A 17,210-nucleotide genomic window follows, 5' to 3' on the forward strand; every position below is an offset into this window, starting at 1 on the left:
TAACACCTGAGGGTCTTAATCACGTATTGGGGCCCCATTGTGCTAGCTGCTGTACAAATGCATAACAGAGAGAGTGTCCTTGCCCCAAAGCAATTACAATCCAAGTATAACATGAGAGGCAACAGGTAGATGCAACAGACAGACTGCAAGAGGGGAATGGGCACAACGAAATAATGAGACCATACTGGTCAGCAAGATAAGCATCAGTTGCAGCAAATCATAATTAGTAGTTGTTGTTAATATTCTGTGTGATACTGTTAAGCATTTGGTGAATGGCAAAATCTGCTACACATCACATTACCCTTTTCCCCCCACCACAACCACAGAGAAAGAGAACCACCCTATCTGTCTCTCTGATATAAATTTTAATTAATATTACCAAAGAAAAAAGAGTAAAAAATACAATAGGTACATTGCAAATACCTCTATTATATTCAAAAATGCCTAAGAAGCAAAGTACAGGACTCCTCTCTGTTCACAAATTGAAATTTAGGTCCCAATTCTACCATGCTCAAAGCAGTCCTTTACTCTGTAAATAGCCCTACTGAAATCAGAGGGACTGCTTGCAAAGTACCTATTCAATGTGAGTTATGGGGCAGAATCAGGTCCTTACATTATGGTTTGTTTGGTTTTTTAAAATACCTTGCTGTCTGTTGGGTATCGCAGTCTGAAGATGTTGGAGAACCAGGCCATGGAGGCTGCCTCATAATTTGAGAAACCCTGTTTAGTTTATAGGGATTGGTATGACGCGATACAAATGCAGAGAGTGAAAATGTTCATGGCACTACACTGATGTAGTTTATTTAGCTCTGGACCACTGGCACCAATGTGCGATTGTGAGGGACCATTTTGAATACTACATTGAATTTTAATACATTCCATTCATATGGTTAGCAGCCACTCACTCAAGAACTTCTGAAGTTACTTAGATACCAACGATTTATGGTACCAAAAAATGTGGAATCCCAGTTTTCAAAACATATAAGGCATTAACATTATCTCTGGTGACTGGTGATATAATGCTGCAAAGATCATGTTCATTGCAGTTGGCAAACCAGTATATATTATTTCAGGAGCAATCAACCTTTGCTGGGCTAGTGATCAGAAAGAAAAAAACAATCTCCAAAATAACCTGCAGATAGGTGGATGGCTGGCAGATAAAGATAATATTTAGTATTTATTCAGTTCTTTACATCTTCAAAGTACTCTGTGTACAACTAATCCTCAGAATACTCAGGTATGACCAGTATTATTTGAATTTCGCAGCTCGGGGAACTCACACAGGTTGTTTAAATGACTTGTCCAAGGTCACAGAGCAAATTAGCAGTAGAGGGAGGAGCTCTTGACTCCTCGTCTTGTGTTCAGTACCCTAGACCGGTGGTTCTCAAAGCTGGTCCGCTGCTTGTTCAGGGAAAGCCCCTGGCAGGCTGGACCGGTTTGTTTACCTGCCGCATCCACAGGTTCAGCCGATCGTGGCTCCCACTGGCTGTGGTTCGCTGCTCCAGGCCAATGGGGGCTGTGGTAAGCGGTGCGGGCCAAGGGACATGCTGGCCGCCCTTCCTGCAACCCCCATTGCCCTGGAGCGGTGAACCACAGCCAGTGGGAGCCGCGATCGGCCGAACCTGCGGACGCGGCAGGTAAACAAACTGATCCGGCCGGCCAGGGGCTTTCTCTGAACATGCAGCGGACCGGCTTTAAGAACCACTGCCCTAGACTACGTTGCCACTAGATGGACCGTATCATGCCACTATCCATCCCAAATATTACTGTCACTCTAATACTTATTTTCCCTGTGTGTGGCATGATGGCACTTTCCCACTTTCCCACGTTACGTTTTTTCTTTGTTTAGTTGCTAGCCAAAATCTACAAAATGCCCTTGAAGCCAATTTTCCTCAGTGGCCGGCTGGTCAACTTGCCCCAAAGAGTGCAGGAGCCATCAGCCAGCAGTGAGGATGGGACTGAGTGTGTCCTTTCTGACTTTGAGGATGACTCTGGTAGGTGAATTTAAAATCATGGCTATTGCATAATTGTGGTTACACACAGAAGTTAATCAGCTCCACGTGTAATTGTGAATTTGGCCAACTGTTGCAAATGTTCAGAAAAAAAGTGTCCAGAAATATGGTGTTGCCCTGTGTCTGTATTGTTTACATATCCACATATGTTACAAATTAAGCTCTTTTGTGGTGGTTCCTCTCAGTGGGGCGAACACATGCCCAATTTAGCTATATCCTACATGCATACTCAGGTGATTTCACCTCATTTATACTTAGTGATGCACTGCATACGTAAGAGACCCACACTCCTCTGAGATGAGAGGATAAAGTAATAACAATGACAGCCTGATAATCCTAACCGTTCCATCCACTAAATGGGTATGAAGGGAGAAAGAACGCAGAGTAAGGTGGGAGGGGTATAGATGCTCTATAAATGAGACAAGGGAGTGGAGAAGAGAGGAGAGCAGAGATTCAAATGGGCAATGCCCCATCACCACCGTACATACAAACTGTATTGGATGGGCAGGGGATAAAGACTAGGAACCCATTATCTAGCTCACAGGAGATTTTTTCCTTCGTCTCCCTTGCATTTTGAAATCAACCCCAGCCAATGATCAAACCAGTAAATGCATTATAAATAGCTTCTAGTATATTTCCCCACACCTTACTCCTAGCTTCTCATTATGTGTCCGTATTTCTAGGCCTTATCAATGTCTGGATCATTCTGCTGGAAGAATTAACTACCGCCATATCCAACTGTCCCCGCCAGCACCAGCCACCCACCCTGGATTTACTCTTTGAGCTGCTGAGAGATGTTGCCAAAATTCCTGGTAATTTCAACAACTTTATGGAACATTCTGCTACTGAGAAAAATCCTTATTAAGCTAGCAAGGACCGTGAAGATAGTTTGCTTAGCTTCTCTAGAGAGGAGATATTGTCCTTGTGGTGTTCATTAGTAACTTCTTGGCTTGGTTAAAGATCACATTGACTGGCTCCCAAGCGAGCTTCATCAAAAAGATGATAGTCTTTGCATAGGGGAGGAAAGGGATAACTGTGGTAACTGTGTGGTGGTAGCTGTTGGCATGTGTTAATTTTTTTATTGGTACTTTTGTCTAGTGTACACAATTCTCCTTGTTCTTGACACACATCATGATATGCAGGTATTCTTTTCTCCACCCCCTTGAAGGCCAATCTGTGGAGTGATATGACATCACTACATACTGATACATTCCCTGCACATCTGCTATTTTATCCAGAACAAATATTTCCAGCTTTTACCTTCCTCTGTTGTACCTGCTTGAAAAACTTCTCCTGTTTCTTGAAGTGCTGGATTGTTCTCTATATATTATGAGACACTCTTCATGAAATCCTCCTCGAATGTTCATCCAGCATAAAACTGCACTGCTCAGTTTGCATTCCTATAGTCCGAACCAGAACTGTGCATCAGAAACAAATGCCTTTTCACCGCACCATATATGGTTATAAATGTTTTATATTAAAACCACACAACTAATTGACTTGATGAGTAAAAAAAAACATGTTGTGGGTGTCAAACTCATAGAATTAAGTACTGTCATGCCCAGTATTTATTTTATTAACAGCTGAATATCTTGCCATGCTCTTGGTCACTCCTCCCCAGAAAATAGTTGTTCTGTCATCTCTTACATCTTACAATAAATCTACACTAAATTCAAGAAGACAGTTGGATTCTCCATGTACCCTTCAATTAATGGGTGGTAATTTATACACTTTCAACAGGCAATCCAAGGTGTATGCACTGCTGCAAACTTTACTACTGGCTCTTAGTTAAGACAGCACAAATACTTCAGATATTTTCGAAGTAGTTTTCATTAACATTAGTCAATCCATGATCTCAGTCTGGTAAAGGATCCTGGATTTCTTAGTTTGGGCATGTGTTTCAGTGGGTATTTGCAGCCAGAAATTCTTACCCTGGTTGTGTTTTCCTTCCAGGCCCAGGATTTGGCATTTATGCGGTTGTACATCTTTTACTCCCCACAATGTCCCTCTGGCTCCATCGTAGCCATGGTGACCGTTCTTACTGGGATGCGGCATCTGCTAATTTCAAGCACGCCATTGGCCTTTCCTGTGAACTGGTAGTGGGGCACGTTCAAAGTTTCATACATTCAGGTAAGCCGTGTCCCTTCAACCTCAGGTCTAGTGATTCGCTAACGGTGCCGGGTTTTACTGTGTGGCATGCCTAGAAGATGGCTTGGTTTCCGTTGCTCAAGAACAAGTCAAGATCAGGAAGAATGGGAAAGTCATTTTTACCTTAAAAGAGATTATGTTAAACTTTCCAAAAATATAAAGTGATCGAGTATTACGCTCAAGATCATAATAGACAGGAATAGGAACTAACACAGCACTTCCCCAATATCAGTGGGAAAATTTATATTCCCATATACTTGCCTGAAGAGAACAGCTCTCCTCTTAATTTGCTGTGTTTTGACACCTATAAAACAGCCATTAGTGTTAAAGAGAATCGAGTTTGTAAAACATTCAGATATCAAGAAGAAGAAGGACTGCTGTTTGTCTAGATGATATTGCGAAGGTGGGAATGCTAAAAACAACTTTCTTTTCCCCATAGACATTGGCTACGAGAATATGATTAATACAATGCTAAAAGATCTCTTCAAGTTGTTGGTAGCCTGTGTGGCGGAGCCTACAGAAACAATCTCCAGAGTTGGCTGCTCATGTATCAGGTAATATAGAAGAGCCTTTTTTCCCCCATCAGAGTATTAAAAAGAGGAAGTGATGCAAAGACTCCTGACTAGAGAAGTCTTGGCCAAACAAACTGATCATTTTGGCCAGTACCTCCATAGTAATCTATAACCTGCCTCTTGTTCTTTAAAAGCAAAATCTAGAGTTAGAAAAAGCTTCTAAGGGCTGAAATTAAATGTCCATCAATTAGCCAGACTGTTTGCTTGTTATCAAACCAAATTCCCAGTCATGAAGGGGAAGGTAGGAATGTATGGGAATGCCCATGGCCCATCTGTATTGACTCGATGCTGTCAGAGCAGAGGAGAAAGTCCACAATTTTGGGAAATGATATAAACAAACATGCATGTTCCTCCCATGAAAATATCTGCTCTACACGAATATCTACATCACTAGTCAATACACAGCCTGTAGAAAAAATAATCAAACTGCTGTTGGGTGGGATACACAGGTCTCCTGAGTTAAGTATCCCCATCACATTGTGCAAATTATTATTGCAGTCAAACCTAAAATATGGTGCACAGCACTGAACAGACAATAAAGAAAGATGCAGCCCCTGCCCTGGAAAGCTTTGAATCTATATTGATAAAAAGCACTCAAATAGCAGCCAGGAAAGGAATACAATGTCTAGGCAAAATGGTCAGGGTGGTGATTGGCACACATCTTACTAGTTTGATGTTTGTGAAGCAGCTGTCTAGATTTTGCTCTACCCAGTAGCCCAATTTCTACCTTCTTCCTTTATGAGTCAGAAAAAGTTTTGTAGGGCTTGCAGGCTTGATAGCTTCCAGTGTCCTTACTTGCAGGTATGTCCTGGTGACAGCAGGGCCCGTTTTTACTGAAGAAATGTGGAGGCTTGCATGCTGTGCGTTACAGGACGCGTTCTCTGCAACTCTTGAGCCAGTAAAGGTAAAACTAACGTCCCAACCAGCCTCAATTCACTGATATTTGCTAGATAAATAGATTCCCTTTTCTGAGAAACTTTTGTGTCTAATTTTACCCAAGCCACAATAAAGACTTTGCCTGAAAATCAAAAACATCAGAAAAGTAATTTCAGATCTGTTATCATATATTTTAGTTATTGTTTTGTTTAATTTTAGTGAAAGGTCTCAGATTAATAACCCTGGAAACAGAAGTGTTCTGTTTTTTCCAAAGAACGTGTACATTGGGGCAGTGGCATAGGGCCATGCTTCCTACAACAGTGCTCTAGTATTGCACCAAAGATCAGGGTGGGAAGTGACCAGGCTTCTTCATGATGCCCTGCCAATATGAAATCAGCGGGGTTGAACAGGTGCAAGTGAGAGCAGATGTTATCTGCATGACATGTCTTTATATCCAGTTCTTCAGCTGGCTTTACAAATGCAATGGGAAAACAAATGATTGCCTGAGTGATGCCTTTGCTACAAACTGAGTCCAGACTAAAACACTTGGCTCTTTTGACTCAGTCTGTGATTGTAACCAAAAACCTTGGTAAGTCATCACAGTCCAAGCTGCTTAAAAGGGAATCACAGTGCATTTGTTCAAATAAAATATCCGGAGAGATGCCAGGGCAATTATGGGAGATCACTCAGAATCTGGTCATGCACATGTGCTCATGAGGCTAGAGGGCTCTACAACTGCTTGATTGATGTTTCACACAGTGAAAGACTGACGTTGTGTCTCTCTGTAGAACCTATTGGGCTATTTCCACAGTGGTTCTGAAAGCTTTAGTGGCGATGCCTGTGAAGTGAAGGTGGCGGCCCCGTCTCTCTCTCCCAGTGCTGAAGCTGAGTACTGGAGAATCCGAGCCATGGCACAACAGGTAATGATCTCATTACAAAGGAAGCCAGAGAACAAACTATATACCAAGAGTTAAATCAACAGGCAGGCTGGGAATTTTCTTTCCAAAAACTCCTGGAAAGGGAAAATTGTACTGTGGTGGGAGTCTTTGCTCAGTACCTTTGTTACTGGAGGTCCGGGGAAGCGTTTCCCTCCGACTATGTGTTTTCTCCCTGTGGAGGGCAGTAGGCTTGTGAAGCTCCATATTAAAATAGCATCTTGCTGGAGTTTACCTTACCTTTCCTTTGCTTGTCACTTAAGGCAGCACCACATCAACTACTTCCCCAAGCAGCCCTTTGTGCAAATCCAGGTAAATGTCCTATTAGACTTAGGAGTAATCATTTTCCCGAAAGAAGTAGTGAATGTCTGTCACTTTGGTTGCATTAAAAATAAATTGGACAAGCCAGGGATGGATTAGATGAATCAACAGGTCACTTCTGTCAATTTCTGTGTGTAATTGATTGTACCTGCTGCTTCTTGGAATGCCCAGTACACCGATAATATGCAGACCTGGATCTGATGGGCAATAACAAAAAGACAACCCAGTGGGTCACAGAGACTGGTGGGTGGCATTGGCAGTGTTTTGTTTTATAATTTTTTTAACACCTGAAGTTCAGAGAATCCCAACTCCCATAACCCCTATCTGGTTGCGCGTGTGCATACAGTGTCTCTTCAGTGACCTCTCCTGAGATAAATTCTGCTCAGTTGTGCTTTAGCCCAACTATCCAGTTACAGTACAAAGCACAACAAGCCACAAGAGTGGAGATTTGGTTGACTTCCCATAGGAAGTCAATGGGAGTTGGGTGCCTTTGAAAATAATCCCCCTCAGAATGCACAGCCTGCACAGGTGGGAGACTTTAGCCATGCAAAGGGGCTGTTCTGTTCCTATATGTATTACCTTTTCCAATGGTGCAGGTGTTGAGCTGCTTGTTGTGCATAATGTGTGGATTTTTTAGGTTTTCATGTTAGACACCCAGTGCTCACCAAAGACCCCCAACAACAAGGAGGGATTTGAACATGCTCAATCCTGTGTGCTGATCATTGAGCTGCCTGCTGACAAGAAACACAATGGGCACACCCAGAAAAGGTGAGAACCATTCCAAAAGGCCTTCATAGGGCTAAGCCGGAGGCAAAGAATGTTTTTAGCCACGTAGTGAGATGAAAGCAGAAGAGCAAATCTGTCCTCCAGGTTTGCTAAAAATATGAATGATCAATGAATAGAATGGAACTTAGGGAAGAGAAACAACCATTATCAGCACACAGGAGAGACCCATTTGTGAGGAAGTATTGATTGTGCAACCCTCCCACTGGTGAGCACACACTCGTATGAGTAGTCCCATTGAAGTAAATAAGGTTACATGGGTGAGTGCTCACCTATGTCAGGGATCCACAATCAGTTCGATAGCCTCACATGGTGTGTGAAAACTAGACTGGAAAAAGAACTAGCAAATCATTTATAGGGAACTGTGTGTATGTAAGCGAAGGATGGAGTTGGACTCAATAACCTACAGTGCTAGGTCTTTTCCATCTCCAATATTCAGGGCTCATTCTGTTTCCTTTGGTGCAGCTCTCTGCATTTTTCATCAGCCAAAAGCAGAAGTTCCCTTTAACAGTTTTCAAAAAATTTGCAGGCACCAGGGAGACAAATGGAAAAATGGTTATGCTGTTTTGTAAATGACCATAGTATGTAGAAATTAGAACCAGAATTATTAATTTGTACTCCACGAATATGTCAGTAAAACTTTCCATTTTGTTTTTTAACCATAACACCAAAATTATGCAGAGGGAACTTTTGCTTGTTCCTGAATTTTGCTTGTTCCAGCTAAAGGACTGCTTAATAACAAAAAAAGAAATGTAGGACAGTGGGTCTGTGGAGCAATGTAAGCTAACCCTAGGTTAGCAAAAGCATTGTCCAAAACTACCAGGGTCGGGCTCAATACACTGAGCTGAGGAATTTTTTGTGTTTTTGTAGATAAAACTCTTCAAGTATTAAGTCACCCATCACAGATCTTTCAGCATGCAATTGCCTAGCACGTCACATTCTGAGCTCATCACATAACATTTAGGTTGATGCTTTTTGGCACTGCTGAACACTAACGTCAACCCCAATAGCACAAATGGGAGACAGAGTCAGAACTGTGAATCCAGGACCTGTGTTTATATTGTTGGAAATGTATTGCCAACAATGAAACCTTTGGGGATGAAATGTATGTGATAAATGGTCTGTAAGCAGACGTTGTGGCAAGTCCCCCTTTGCTCCTCTTATTCAGAGCTGTAGTCTTGTTGACAGTGAGGGGCAGATCTTCATGGTCCTTCCTTGGCTGAGGAGAAAGAAGGACAATGCAAGAAGCCTCATTTCTTTGCAGTGGTGTGCAAAGGTCTCCCACAGCTGCAATCGCTATGCTACCTCCTCTCGAGGGTGCACAGGGACTGCTTTCTCCTCTTCCCCTCAAGGAACAGGACTCCAAAAAGGGTCAGGGAGGGTTGGGATCATGACCTTAACCCTTTCCTTGCCTGGGGGGGGAATAACCAGCTCCATTCTAAAGAATGGGACAGATTGTTCAACATTCTTTTTACCTACTCAGTGTGCATAGAGAGGTCCCAGTGGAGACCGTAGCACTGCCCAGGGCAGTGGCATAAGTGTCAATCTATACTCGAGCATTTATAAGGGAACACAGGCCTTTTGAAAGGATCACTGTACTGACTCCTAGTACTCTGAACCATTCCAGCATCATTAGACTTGTGTAGTGTCTAAACAATAACCAGGAGTTTTGTTTTGTTTTCATAAGTGGGTTTCCACTATTCAGCCGACTCTTCACCAGAATAAGGCTCAACCTTGACTGTGCCATTATTTTCCTTATTATTTTCTACAACAATGCATGTGGTGCCAATCTTGCATGCTAAAAATTGTAACCATTCTGAAGCTTTGTTTTAACCTCCTGGGATTTCTCTTTTCCCATTTGATTTTTGCTTCATTAATGCTACATTGTTCCACAGGAAGCTGGGGTAAGGGAGCATTTTTTTCACCCTACAATATAGTTTCATAATTTGCAATCGCAAACAAAAGATAAAATAATGTTATGCTTAAATGGGATTGGTGTCATGTGCTCTCGCTTATGTGTATGTTGCCAGCACCTTAGTTTGGTGTTTTACCTAGGAAACGACATCCTGGCCAAGCAGTACTGCTATTAAGCTGTAAGGCCCAGATTTTTAAAGGTGTTTTAGGCATTGCAATGCTCAGCATTGCAAAGCCTAACTGATTTATGATCCTAAATCTAATTTTCAAAAGGAATTTAGGCACTTAAAAGTCTAATTGCCTTTGAATGTCAATGGGATTTTGGCTCCTAAGTGCCTATATCCCTTTTGAAAATGAGATTTAGGCTCCTAAATCAGTTTAGGTGTTTAAAAATCTGGGCCTAAGGCTATTAAAGGGTGTGTGGATTTCCCTAATTCTGGTCCTGGGTCTGGCACATGATTAGTCCCTTCAAGACAATGGAAGTACAGTAACTCTTCATTTAAATTAGTCCTGGTTAACATTGTTTCGTTATTAGGTTGCTGATCTATTAGAGAACATACTCGTTTAAAGTCGCGCAACGTTCCATTATTAAGTTATTTGGCTCGCCCCACTCCACCCAACAGCCCGGGCGCTCCTGCCGGGGAGTGGGGTTGGAGCGCGGGGACTTACCCCATTCCGCCTGCCCAGTGCTCCTGCCGAGGAGCAGGGTCAGAGCAGAGGGGCTTGCCCTGCTCCGCCTGCCCGGTGTTCCAACTGGGGAGTGGGTAAGCCCCCAATCCTGCTCCTCGGCAGGAGTGCCGGACAGGTGGAGTGGGGCGAGCCCCCGCGCCCCAACCCTACTACGCCCCGCCTCAACCAAGCTTCACAGTCATCGTTGGTGAGTACAGTATTAGTTTGTTTAAAATTATTTAAAACTTATACTGTATATGTATATAATGTCTTTTGTCTGGCGGAAAAAATTTCCCTGGAACCTAACCCCCCACATTTACATTAATTCTTATAGGGAAATTGGATTCGCTTAACATCATTTCACTTAAAGTAGCATTTTTCAGGAACATAACTACAACATTAAGCGAGGAGTTACTGTACTCATTTGCTTAAAGCTATGCACATGCTTAAGTACCTTGTTGAATCAGAGCGTCTGTCAGTAATGTTTGTAAAGCAGAAGACTAACTGCTAGAAAAGAGCTCCTGTATAATCATCAGGATTTTGTCGTCATCACAGTCATCATGTAATACGAGACCATTCCAGATTTCACAGAGGTGTTTACTGAGTCACCTGCACTGACCGCAGGTGTCACAGCAAATGCACACGCATGGATAGATTTGCCATGACAGCACTGATTCTACATTGTCTGACCTGTGACCGCTGCACATGAATGCACACAGGAACTGCATCACATCAGAGCTAGCTCCTCTACCAGGGTAACACGTAATTGCACATCCAGCAGCATGCTGTGCAAGCTCTGTGATACTAGCACTCAGTTCCTCCTGTCATGACAGGCAATGCTATCTAGGTATGTTTACCACAGCATCAGTTCCAATTCTGACATTCTAGCAACTGTGACTGTATGCAAAGACTAAAGAGATTAAGAAAATTATCATAAATGAAGATGCTAGTGATTTGTAGGATTAAAAAACAGTGCCTTAAAAATTATCCTAGCCTTTCTTCCTAGCCTGGTCTATGCTGTAGGATTCTAAACATTACTCACTGGTGAATTATCTGCAAAATTTCATCATGTCAGCAAGACGACATTTTAGCATTCCTGGGCTTAATGTGCAGATCATTAATTCAGTGATGTGGTCGCAGGATGTTTCTGATCTCGTTGAGAGGAGCGGGGATATATACACTCAAGTCTGGGAATAATATCCACTAAGAGTGGTGGTATCATTTCCATCCCATATTAGGTGTATATAAATTGAGGAAATCTGTTCTTAACACATTCAATCTGGATTAAATTAGATTCTTTCCAACAACCGTGTAATATGCTTTAGAACAAGAGTCTGTGCATTCTCTACCATATTCCTTATGCTTGTGTCCTGAAGGTCTGGGAAGAGGTTTCAGAGTAACAGCCGTGTTAGTCTGTATTCGCAAAAAGAAAAGGAGGACTTGTGGCACCTTAGAGACTAACCAATTTATTTGAGCATAAGCTTTCGTGAGCTACAGCTCACTTCATCGGATGCATACTGTGGAAAGTGTAGAAGATCTTTTTATACACACAAAGCATGAAAAAATGGGTGTTTACCACTACAAAAGGTTTTCTCTCCCCCCACCCCACTCTCCTGCTGGTAATAGCTTATCTAAAGTGATCACTCTCCTTACAATGTGTATGATAATCAAGGTGGGCCATTTCCAGCACAAATCCAGAGTTTAACAAGAACGTCGGGGGGGGGGGGAGGAGGAAAAAACAAGGGGAAATAGGTTACCTTGCATAATGACTTAGCCACTCCCAGTCTCTATTCAAGCCTAAGTTAATTTTATCCAATTTGCAAATGAATTCCAATTCTACAGTCTCTCGCTGGAGTCTGGTTTTGAAGTTTTTTTGTTGTAATATCACAACTTTCATGTCTGTAATCACGTGACCAGAGAGATTGAAGAGTTCTCCGGCTGGTTTATGAATGTTATAATTCTTGACATCTGATTTGTGTCCATTTATTCTTTTACGTAGAGACTGTCCAGTTTGACCAATGTACATGGCAGAGGGGCATTGCTGGCACATGATGGCATATATCACATTGGTAGATGTGCAGGTGAACGAGCCTCTGATAGTGTGGCTGATGTTATTAGGCCCTATGATGGTGTCCCCTGAATAGATATGTGGGCACAGTTGGCAACGGGCTTTGTTGCAAGGATAGGTTCCTGGATTAGTGGTTCTGTTGTGTGGTATGTGGTTGCTGGTGAGTATTTGCTTCAGGTTGGGGGGCTGTCTGTAGGCAAGGACTGGCCTGTCTCCCAAGATTTGTGAGAGTGTTGGGTCATCCTTCAGGCCAGTCCTTGCCTACAGACAGCCCCCCAACCTGAAGCAAATACTCACCAGCAACCACATACCACACAACAGAACCACTAACCCAGGAACCTATCCTTGCCAATTGTGCCCACATATCTATTCAGGGGACACCATCACAGGACCTAATAACATCAGCCACACTATCAGAGGCTCGTTCACCTGCACATCCACCAATGTGATATATGCCATCATGTGCCAGCGATGCCCCTCTGCCATGTACATTGGTCAAACTGGACAGTCTCTACATAAAAGAATAAATGGACACAAATCAGATGTCAAGAATTATAACATTCATAAACCAGTCGGAGAACGCTTCAATCTCTCTGGTCACGTGATTACAGACATGAAAGTTGCGATATTACAACAAAAAAACTTCAAAACCAGACTCCAGCGAGAGACAGTTGAATTGGAATTCATTTGCAAATTGGATAAAATTAACTTAGGCTTGAATAGAGACTGGGAGTGGCTAAGTCATTATGCAAGGTAGCCTATTTCCCCTTGTTTTTTCCTACCCCCTTTCCCTCCGCCCCCGACGTTCTTGTTAAACTCTGGATTTGTGCTGGAAATGGCCCACCTTGATTATCATACACATTGTAAGGAGAGTGATCACTTTAGATAAGCTATTACCAGCAGGAGAGTGGGGTGGGGGGAGAGAAAACCTTTTGTAGTGGTAAACACCCATTTTTTCATGCTTTGTGTGTATAAAAAGATCTTCTACACTTTCCACAGTATGCATCCGATGAAGTGAGCTGTAGCTCACGAAAGCTTATGCTCAAATAAATTGGTTAGTCTCTAAGGTGCCACAAGTACTCCTTTTCTTTTTGGGAAGAGGTTGTTGGCCTTACTAGAGGGGAAATGGAAACCAGGAATTAGTCTTCAGAAGCATGTCAGTTTGTGTCTAAATCTGCCATAGCAAAGCTGAGCTTTGATTAAATTGTTTATGTAGAGGAGTGACAGGGTTGTTACCACTAGAGAGAGTCAAAGTGCAATAAAAAGAGAAGAAAGTACAAGGACATAAACGAAGCAAAATTGGGAGACACTGACATTGTAGTCTACAAGTCTTCCTGTTATAGTAGTGTACAATGTTTGGAGTAAGCTTAGTTACAGTGATACTGAAAAAGAAAACATTTAATCCTGCAGTTGATATCACATGTGCCAAAAGGCTACAGAAGTAGCAAAAGCATAGTACACTATTGAAATACCTATTTCAATTTGAATGAAGGCAGTATAGGGCCTGATCCAGAAAACTTTTGCTCAGTATCCTTACCCAAACATATGTAATAAATGGGACTATATGTGTGAGTAATGACTGCTAAAGCAAATAAGGATTTGCAGGATTGGACCTTCAGTTTGTAGCTTTCATAAGTCATTCTAAAATACAGTGTATGCCTATAACTCATAGTGAAATAACTTGTGAATTATGAACTGTTAATTTATCTTTTTTTCCCTTTTTTTGTGGTATCAAGTATCCCTTTCAGGACAATAGTGGTGAGTCTGTTGTCTCATCAAGTGCTTCTCCAGAATTTATATGATATCTTGCTAGAAGAGTTTGTGAAGGGCCCCTCTCACGTGGAAGAGAAGACAGTACAAGTGCCAGAAACCAAACTGGCTGGTTTCCTCAGGTACATTTCCATGCAGAATTTGGCTGTCATCTTTGACTTACTTCTGGATTCTTATCGGACAGCCAGAGAGTTTGACACCAGGCCTGGGTTGAAGTGCTTGCTGAAAAAAGTGTCTGGCATTAGTGGAGCTGCCAACTTGTACCGCCAGTCGGCAATGAGCTTCAACATTTACTTCCATGCCTTGGTCTGTGCTATCCTGACAAACCAGGAGAACATCACCGCAGAGCAGGTGAAGAAGATCCTATTTGAGGATGATGAAAGAAGCACAGACTCCTCCCAGCAGTGCTCTTCAGAAGATGAAGACATTTTTGAAGAAACTGCCCAAGTCAGTCCCCCAAGGGGGAAGGAGAAGAGACAGTGGAGGGCTAGAATACCATCTTTGAGTGTTCAGCCAGTGAGCAATGCAGACTGGGCTTGGTTAATCAAAAGGCTTCACAAGCTATGCATGGAACTCTGTAACAACTATATCCAAATGCATCTGGATTTGGAGAATAATGTGGAGGAACCTCCAGTTTTCAAAGGCGATCCTTTTTTCATCCTACCATCCTTTCAATCTGAAACCTCCACCCCGTCAACCGGAGGGCAGTCTGGAAAAGATACACCCTCAGAAGATGACAGAAGTCAAAGTAGGGATCACTTGACAGACAATCTAACTCCCAAGGGAGGCAGTGGAGAAATGCTGCTTCTACCACCATTGAGCCCTAAAATGGAAAAAAAGGACCAAGCCAGGAAAAAAGAATGGTGGGAGAGCGCTGGCAACAAAATCTACACCATAGCCACTGATAAAACTATCTCCAAACTCATGACTGAGTATAAGAAAAGGAAGCAGCAACAAAACTTGACCTCTTTCACCAAAGATGTCAAAGTGGAAAAGAAGGGAGAGTTGTTGGGCTCAAGAGGTCAAGATTCACCACTCCCTCAGCGACCACAACATCTGGTGGACCAAGGCCAAATGAGGCATTCCTTCAGTGCCGGCCCAGAGATCTTGAGGCAAGAGAAGAGGCCGCGCTCAGGATCTACAGTCAGCTCCCTGAATATATCTGTGCGAGATGCAGAGGCACAAATACAGGTAGGACACTTGGTAGACTATGGTAGGGTAATGCCAAAAGGGGTAGAAAAGATTAAACCAAAATGTCTAGCATCAGAGATCTACTGAGTATCCCCACAAGCTGGTATTGATGTGACCCTACATCATGATCAAATCAGAGAAAGAGTATTCTGTGGAAGAATCGTCAGAGACTTCAGGGAAATTGGAATGGGAGCTACTGGGTAAAATTTTCTAAAGTGCCTAAGTGACTTTGGAGCCCATTTCCCATTTTCAAAAGTAATTTTGCTAATTAGTAGCCTTATTGACTTTCAATGAGACTTAGGCTGCTAATTGCTTGTCTGTTTTGAAAATGGGAATTAGGCATCTCAATCGCTGAGGATACGTCTAAATTCCAGCTGGGAGGTGTGATTCCCAGCGCAGGTAGACACATTCGCACTAGCTCATCTTCAGCTAATGCACTAGAGCTAACAGTGTCTACCTGGGCTGGGACTCTCACCTCCCAGCTGCAGTACAGACATACCCTTAGGTGCTTTTGGAAATGTTACCAGTTGTCTCAGATGTGTTATGATTACCCTTACTTAATGTGCGATATTGTGGAAATGGCAGATCCTGCAACGTTAGACTTCCACTACAATTTTTATTTTAATTAGCTTTCTTTGTGCAGTCCACAATTTTGCATACGTTTTGAGGTTTGCCACACACTTTTCCTCAATAGTACAGTCAAACTCCATTTATCTGAGCTGGTAGCAGCTGGGGCTCGAGCTGTGTCAGCCCCGTGCAAAGCAGGACTCTCATTGTCAGCCCGAGGCATTAATGACTGTAATACAGTTGTAGCAAAATATCTAGTTATCAAAAAAAATGAGTAGGCATAGCACAATACTTGAGTGTTTTTATTGTTCCAGCAAATTTTTCTTCCACAAACAGGTCTTCTCTGGCTTTTCCAGATTACCACAATGAATAAAGGTCCATTATTCCTTTTCTGCAACTTGTCCATGCCTTGTCCGCAATCATCCTGCAATTCAAGTAGGGCCTTACTTATGATGCTCTTGTAATAGAACTGCTTCTTTGGTCAATTGCAAAGCAGAAATATTGAACTGATTACTGTTTTTATCTCTGGATGAGAGACGACATGCCACAGGCACCAAACTTTGGATTTGGGCTCATTTTGTGATAGGCTAGTATGTGAAAAAACACTACAGTGGTGATGTGCTCACAGTTAAGCCAAAAAAAAAAAAAAAAACCTTGGCTATATTGTGGGTCTTCCTGATTCCTGTTGTACCCTCTGAATATGAAACATGCTAGCATCGTTCTAGACTTTTCCTGCTGTCATAGCCTCAAGATCTCCTTATTTTCTACCATGTAATATGACCCAAGAGGAGACTGTTCTCTCCAGAAAGTGCGAGTAAATTTCTGTCTTCAATGGGATTTACTCATATACTGTAGGTGGAGATTTCCCCCTGGAATGTACCTTGCTGCACCTCAAAAAAAAAAAAACAAAGCAATTTGCGTCTCCCTCTGAGCTGGCTGCCAAGCTGTCTTTAGGTGCCCAGAGCCACAATTGTGAGGGCTTCCTCTCTCTCTATTACAACCTGACCCTAACCAGACGAAAGTATAGTTCGTAGTGCTCTTTCTTTAAGAGTCTGAAGTGTCAGTTCAGTGAAGAGAGGGCTCCGTTCATCCTAATCCCTTATTCAAATCTCCTATGAATGTTTCCTTTGCAAAACACTGCAAAGATGAAGATGCTTATGTCCATCTTATTTTGAATTTAAAGGAGCAAGAGTGTCCCTTCCTGAATCCTTTTTCTCTTGGGTAAGAGAAGGAGGGCCCCAGACTTTATTTAATAACAACAACAACGATGAAGTGGATTCTAATGGAATGCAAGGTTTGGAAGAATCTGCTTTTAAGATGTAGTGATGGGATTGAGACAAAGAGCCTGATTCTCATGTCAATTATATCAGTCATACCCCTGTGC

General features: G+C 42.4%; 1 protein-coding gene across 7 annotated transcripts in view; it reads left to right on the top strand.

Annotated features, from left to right (window-relative positions):
• Positions 1-17,210, top strand: part of ARFGEF3 (ARFGEF family member 3) — a 124,598-nt gene that overhangs the window by 98,474 nt on the left and 8,914 nt on the right. For all 7 annotated transcript variants that reach the window (XM_073337434.1, XM_073337435.1, XM_073337437.1 and 4 more), the window contains 8 exons: positions 1,850-1,994; positions 2,696-2,824; positions 3,966-4,142; positions 4,600-4,714; positions 5,534-5,636; positions 6,397-6,528; positions 7,502-7,632; positions 14,035-15,259. In XM_073337434.1, coding sequence (XP_073193535.1) covers positions 1,850-1,994; positions 2,696-2,824; positions 3,966-4,142; positions 4,600-4,714; positions 5,534-5,636; positions 6,397-6,528; positions 7,502-7,632; positions 14,035-15,259 — 2,157 coding nt within the window. The remainder of the gene's footprint in view (positions 1-1,849; positions 1,995-2,695; positions 2,825-3,965; positions 4,143-4,599; positions 4,715-5,533; positions 5,637-6,396; positions 6,529-7,501; positions 7,633-14,034; positions 15,260-17,210) is intronic.

The sequence above is a fragment of the Lepidochelys kempii genome, chromosome 3 (assembly GCF_965140265.1).
Source record: "Lepidochelys kempii isolate rLepKem1 chromosome 3, rLepKem1.hap2, whole genome shotgun sequence".
Classification (NCBI taxonomy): domain Eukaryota; kingdom Metazoa; phylum Chordata; order Testudines; family Cheloniidae; genus Lepidochelys; species Lepidochelys kempii.